The sequence below is a fragment of the Aricia agestis genome, chromosome 19 (genome assembly GCF_905147365.1).
Source record: "Aricia agestis chromosome 19, ilAriAges1.1, whole genome shotgun sequence".
Classification (NCBI taxonomy): Eukaryota; Metazoa; Arthropoda; class Insecta; order Lepidoptera; family Lycaenidae; genus Aricia; species Aricia agestis.
The window spans coordinates 3,855,582-3,862,605 of NC_056424.1; the positions used below are offsets into that span (position 1 = coordinate 3,855,582).

The 7,024-nt window shown below is 35.3% G+C and overlaps 1 protein-coding gene across 2 annotated transcripts in view; it reads right to left on the reverse strand.

Annotated features, from left to right (window-relative positions):
- The window catches only part of LOC121736864 (endoribonuclease Dcr-1), a 38,924-nt gene extending 33,986 nt beyond the window's left edge, over nucleotides 1-4,938 (reverse strand). For both annotated transcript variants that reach the window (XR_006037074.1, XM_042128327.1), the window contains exons 1-7: nucleotides 4,677-4,938; nucleotides 4,236-4,383; nucleotides 3,702-3,861; nucleotides 2,691-2,816; nucleotides 1,005-1,387; nucleotides 601-750; nucleotides 169-287 (exon numbers count right to left, since the gene is read on the reverse strand). Coding sequence is in view for 1 of the 2 variants with exons in the window: in XM_042128327.1 (XP_041984261.1) it covers nucleotides 169-287; nucleotides 601-750; nucleotides 1,005-1,387; nucleotides 2,691-2,816; nucleotides 3,702-3,861; nucleotides 4,236-4,381 (1,084 nt within the window). In the remaining variant the exon portion in view is untranslated. The remainder of the gene's footprint in view (nucleotides 1-168; nucleotides 288-600; nucleotides 751-1,004; nucleotides 1,388-2,690; nucleotides 2,817-3,701; nucleotides 3,862-4,235; nucleotides 4,384-4,676) is intronic.
- Nucleotides 4,939-7,024: the final 2,086 nt, after the last annotated feature.

The window sequence follows — 7,024 nt, forward strand, 5'->3', positions numbered from 1 at the left end:
AGTAAACCTGCAGAAATCTAATATTTTTTCGGAAAATTAATAGTCTATGGTCTACTTGTAATTATTATAGGTCGAATATCATTGAAATCAGTCCAGTATGGTCGGAACTTACCTATTATATTTAAGTACAGATATTGAAGTTTTATTTATTTTTCATTCATTACTTACCTAATTGATCAAGTACATATAGGAATTCCTTAAATATCTGCTTAGGTTCTATAGTTGGGTCTGGTATATCTTTGAACTCTTCATATAAATCTTCTCCATATATTTCGGTGGGATCGTATCTGAAATTTTTTCAGAATAATTAAATCATCCTTATTGTTATATTTTGATTCTTTAAATGTCGAGTATTGTCGAGTACGTGTGTAGGATTATTCAAGAATAGAACGTGCCTCTAGAGCTTCCTAACAAGCCTTAGGCTCTGAATCAAAATTCTAGAGCCTTAAGCTTGTTGCGGTGCTTAAGATATTTTATCATTAGATAAGTGTTAGTCATTAGAGCGAAATTGAGACATAGAACAATATATAGGTTTTCATAAATAGGTACATGTTATTTATTTTATCACAAGCTTCTGAAAACGCCGTAAAGTAATCATACCTATGCTCATCAATAAAATCTGATGCATCTTCGATTGTGTTTCTCATAAATGCCTCTAAATCCTGGTACGTGACTTGCTGATCATCAGCAGACAGCGGTGGTCTATATTCTATTAACAACTCCTTAGGTTTTGCTATTGTTATTGCTAATCTGAAACAAGAATTTACGTATTATTTATATAATGAATTGGACCAGAAAACGAGCTGTCGCATCGCCTTACTCACAAAAGAAATTTCAATTGTTACTTTTCTTTTTGGATCACCAACATACAAATAAACATTTTTTAAATAGGTCTATTTGAGTGATTCATCAAATTGGGTTTAGTATTTTCAGCGCCTGCTTCTTAGCTGCATTATTCACACAAAAAAAAATTCAATCCTTACAATATTAGTATAAATCCTCACCTTTTCCCTGCATCAATATCCTCAGCCAAGTCCATCTTACAACACAAAGCTTTTTCCAACTCCTCAATTTTCCATTCTAATTTTTCATACATATCAAAATCATCCATATTTTGATAAACACCTATCTCAGTAGTTTTAGTTTCATTATCTTTTTCTTTCTCTGTTTTATCTTGTTCTATTTCGTTCTCTATCTTATCTTTTTCTATTTCTTTATCTGCATTTTCTACATCTTTAGATTCTTTATCTTTTGCTTCTTCTTCATCATTAAGATTATGATTAGTTATGGTATCTGCATCCTCGTCTTTAGGTGCAGTGAACAGTGGGTAAGTCAATGCTAATATTCTAGGTTTTTCTAGCTCACATTCTTTATAGTGTTTCATTATCTAAAAGTATAATATCATATTATTTGATATTCCACAGTTAGTAGTAAAGCCAAAAGAGAGCAAACTTTTCAGGCAGCAAAAATTAAGTCTATTTAAACCATTTCTCAAAAATCATAATCTTTATTCCTAATTAGGTTAACAAAGTTAACACTTTTAGAATGTCCACATGATTTATTTTATATAGCGATCAAGGTATTAATACCTCGATTGTGGAAAGTACAGACACAATAGATATTAAATTGTTACGCGGCCGCCGGTGGCAGCTTCGGGCTTGATGGGTTAACCTAGTCAGTTTCATTTTTTGGTTATTTTATCAAACACCATATAGGGTAAGGGCGCCAGTAGTCAGCCCCACACCAGTAGTCAGCCTTTTCCAGCTAAAAACCTATAGAAATAGCGTTCTATTGCAAATTAACCAATCAAGTTACTTTTAAAAAAAGCTTGGCCTTCTTACTGGTCAGTTCAGAACGTCACAATGACGCTAAGTGGCTGCAAGAAATGGTAATCTGATTCCAATTCGACGTTGTCACTAGTCGAGCCAAGATGCGGCGTGCGCGCCAAAATTTTCTTAGTGGGAAGTGCCCGACAAAAAGGTGAGTTATTGAGATTTCTTCTTAACTTTTGTGTCATGTTTTATTAAAATATATTGTTATAACATTTTTACGTCTAAATCAAATGAGTTATAGAACAGTTTCTTTATAGTTATTTAAATAATGAGGTGGCTGACTATTGGGTATGCGTTTCTTGTACATTATCTAGTGTTCGGCCACCCCCGGCTGAGTACTGGTCATACATAATTCCATATTTCCAGTAGTCGGCCGCCTAACTAGATACGGTCGAACCACGGCTGAGTACTGGTGAGGTATACCCAGTGTTCAGCCATCAGTAACTTACGCTGCTTATTTTATTCATTTATTTATGAAGCACCTACCTACCAAGTAATTTCTTAGTTTTTTGGCATTGTCAGAGACCAGACATGCATTGTTTATTTGTTTCAGTTCCATAGGTCTCTTTCGAGGCCCATCTAAGGAGAGGCTGACTACTGGTAGCTATTTGGCTGAGAACTGGGTTGTGACGGCTGAGTACTGGGGAAATGTGCCTTATTTTGAAAAATACTTTATTTTCCATACTTATTAAGAAAAATTATCTTATATGTTAATTTCATAACAATGTTTAATAAATGATTAAGTGAATGAGTACAAAAGGTTTTTGATTACTATTTTAAATAATTTTCTATCCACATTTAAACTTGCACTTTCCACTAAAAGGCTGACTACTGGTGCCCGTACCCTATTATACTCACATTTTGCAGATTTTGATCTTGGAATATGAGATGACAGCTATCTATAATTAGAACATTGATATTTGATATGGTCAGGACACCTTCCTCTAAAATTTGACTCAATACTTCAGATGTGCAAACCAGTAGCTGAAAACAAACAAATAAGAGATAGAGTAAAAACAACTGCATAATTAATTGCCTATTATTGAACTGGAAATATAAAACCTTCATTGAACATTCAAAGTTTTTAATTTCAGTCGAGTCTACTAAAGCCTGGCTAAACTATTTTTTTTGTGTTTCTGATTACTATCATGTTACTTTTTTGCGCCCTGTGCGAGCTATATAGTATAACTGCACCTTTGTTTTTTATCCGACTTCCAAAAAGGAGGAGGTTATATGTTCGGCTGGGGATATTTTTTTATTACATTGGGAAACATCTCTGGGGCGCAGCGGGAACTTATCGGAAGCAATTCGAAAAATAGGGATCTGTCTGGTCTGTTCATTCTTGCGCCCCCCAGAGTCTACGCCCTGTGCCTGGGCACCGGTGGCACCGCCCTATTTACAGCACTGATCATGTTACTTGTATTGTGTGGTGTTTTTAAATTTAAATGTGTACCAGTAATCTGGACATTACACAAAACTTTGTGTAAGGTCCAGATTACTGAATAAACATTTATTTATATTTTTTAAACAATGGCCTACAGCTGCTTGTGTCTTCTACACACACTAAAATAATAATATGTGAGTGGAATCTAGAAGTTGTTTTCAAGAGAAAATACAAGCAACTGTACTAAAATTTATTATTATTTTATTTATTTATTTATTAATAATTTATTTATTAATAAATTAGCAATAAGTTCGCCTTTTGTGCATCATCTTGAATATGTTGTTGTATGTAAAATTGTTTCATTTTGTATTTTTTGGTGTGCAATAAAGTGTTTTTGTATTGTATTGTATAATAATTATTAGAATATTCTTTCAAGAATAAACAAATAGTCGCTGCTATTAATTAGGCACATAAAAATTGCTTACCTCTTTTACTTCTACCTCTTCCTTCCAATTTTCGACATCACTGTACTTGTTGGCTCGACACACTTTTAAGGATGTCAAAATATTGTACTCATGTGCAACACACTCAGTTCTGGAAGGTCGTGTCAAGTATACGGAGCGCTTCTTGCCATCTGTTAGAGTTCTGAAAATAATGTTACTTCTTAAATAAGTGGTATAAAAAGTAAAGAAAAATATAAAACTACAGAAAAATTATTACAATATTGAGTAGTAGTAATTAACCCATAGATCCCCAAGCGGCACCCGGCTGTCGCATAACAATTGAAAATCTATTGTGTCTGCAATTCCCACAATTGTATTAAGTGGATAATATGGTATTTACATTATGGTGTATAAAAAGTTAATTTTACACTTCTAAAAATAAGTGTTAACACAAACATTCCTCTCAAGTCTCAACCCCCATAAGATCACCGGTGACCACGACAACAATAGAATAACAATAGATTTCCAAGAATCCGCAATTGAAGGATTAAATTGCATGAAAAAAAAAAAACTTACCCTCTTATTTTGTATGCATGTTCTATAAGCAAGTTCATAGGTATAAAAGCAGTGTATTCCGTAACTAAAATATTTCGGGTGCTGGCCGCCGCTGCCAGCCGAGCTCCACCTTCAGCCGCCGTGAAGCGGGAACATGACTCCATCATGACTGTAATGTTACCATAAATTGATTAAAAGATTGCATTATAAAAGTACATTGATAATGTACTTAAATAAGGTTTTTGTAGCTTTATTCCTTGACAAAAGTTGTAAGGAAAGGCAAAAACGTTCTAAATTGGATTTCTGGTTATGTTTTTAAGTAAATTTATATCAATTTATTGCCATGAACGACTGCATGAAAGTAAAAGAGTTGAAACAGGTTAATTTCTATCGAGTTTAAGTAAAATAAGCAGATGAAAGGTTATCATAAACATAGGAGAAAAATATGCAAGTATAGTTTACCTGACGGTTTATAGTGGACAAATAGAATTAATGTCTGAGATATTTTATAATATTGTAACCGGTTATATCAAAATACATTGTACTAAGAATAGAACGATAATGTATTTCAAAACATAAGCAGTAAGGTTATGATTAAAAGCTTTCCAAAAATAATTATGAATATACACGGATAGCAATTACTCTCAAATGCATAAAACTGGTATAAAATAGCATCAAAAGAAACAATTTTTCAAGAAAACATTTTTGCAAATTGCAAACAATGTCCAACAAAAGGTTCATTGACACAATGACAGGATCATAGATAATACATCTTTATAAATGCGAAAGTATCTCTGTCTGTCTGTCTCGCTTTCACGCCAAAACTACCGAACCGATTGTAATGAAATTTTGTATACAGATAGTCTAAAGCCTGAGAAAGGACATAGGCTACTTTTTTACTGGAAAAAAGGGTTGTAAGGGGGTGAAAATACGAAAATTTGTTCAAATTAAGTTAGTTCCAAAAATTCATACTAGATGGCGCCGTGCGTCTCTTACATCGCGCTAACGCTTGCCCAACATTTTTCTTTAAGAGGTGGTATCATTTTCTCAACTATTTTCGATTGTTATTTCTTTTTTATGTTATTTAATAAGTCAGTACTTTATATTATATACAGTGACGTAACCTTAAACCTATCAATGATAAATAGTTTATGGGTAAAGTTGTGTAATTAGGGGGCTAAATAAGCTTTAAAATTTGGCATAAAATATAAAGTTTAATTAAAAAAAATGAAATATGTGCATACTGCATAGCTGTTTTGATTGAAGGGGTACCAGGTTTTTTTTTATAAAAGCTTTAGACACCAATTTTGTTGACATCGCGCGCTATAAACTGAAGTCCACGCGGACGAAGTCGCGGGCAACAGCTAGTATATATATATGTCGCAGCCGACTGGTTTAAATAGCCGTTCAATCAAACAGCTAGCCCTTTGACTGAACAACGCTATTCAATCACACGGCTATACGTCGTTTAGCCGACTTGTTGACTACAACGTTCAACACTACAGCTAGACGACGCTTAGCCAACTGGTTTAATGACAAATTTACTAGGGCGACCTTTAGCTTAATATGTAATTTGGGAGAATAGGAAAGATTATTCTCGGATTAAGTTTAAGGGGTGACCAAAAGTTTAATGCAATAATGCAATAAATAAATAAATGTTTTGTGACAGTCGCCGGCTGCTGCCACGGCACAGTCACAGTTCTAACCTAACCTACTTTTGGACTTTCTGGATTGTGTTTGTCTTTGTTTTGGTGGGGGGCTGCGCCCCCCGAGCCCCCCTTTTATTTGACGACGGTCGCCAGCTGCTGCCGCAGCACGCTCGCTGCGCTCGCTCGGCTCCCTCTCTATTGTGGTCTAAGTTCTAACCTAACCTAACCTAACCAACTTTTGGACTTTCTGGATTGTGTTTGTTATTGTTTTGACGGGGGGCTGTGCCCCTTTTGGGGGGGGCTGCGTCCATCCATTTCATAATCCCGTAATTTCTCCTCGAATATTTGTTGTAATTTTGATTCACTCGTATGTGCCTCCACAATTTTTGTCTCTTTAATAACTTTTATTAAATATTTTCTTTCCAAAAAAACAACCACAAACACCTGCTAGTTGACGCTATATTGTAAATAAAATGCACCTAGCGCTGCAGCGGTGCGCGCTGAACTACTTCAATTAGACGGCGGCTTTTGAATCAGCTGTAGTGTTGAACGTTTTAAGCGACTAATATATTCAATATAAAAGCTAGACGTGTGATTGAATGGCGTTGTTCAGTCAAAGGGCTAGCTGTTTGATCGAACGGCTATTTAACCAGTCAGCTGCGACATATATATTGGACAGGATGACAGCCACAGCCCAAAGACTACATTCTATGAGCCACAGAATATGCAGCATTGAGCATAGATTATAGAATCGTAGGTCAATGACCATTCACCAGACCATAGCCCAGGGGTTCACAAACTGTGCGCCGCGGTGCAGGTGCTCTGGTGCGCCGTGGAAAAGTAAGATGGGCGCCGCGCCGGAGTCGATCCTCCATCATTATCCGAAAACACAAATATTTTAAAATAAAATTATATTATAATTAGACAAAGCAGACAGATGATTAAATATTTGGTTATTATTATTTACCTGTTTAACCCCACTGTAAAAGAGATTCAAGGTGTTTATTTATGTATTACATCCTTTAACTTTTTGTAATAGCTAGGTAAAAATAAGGGCGTCGCGCCGCCCACAGATTACTAGTATATATTTGGCGCCGCCGCGCGCCGTGACGAAATATTGAACGCGTAACTGCGCCGCAGGCTGAAAAAGATTAGGAACCC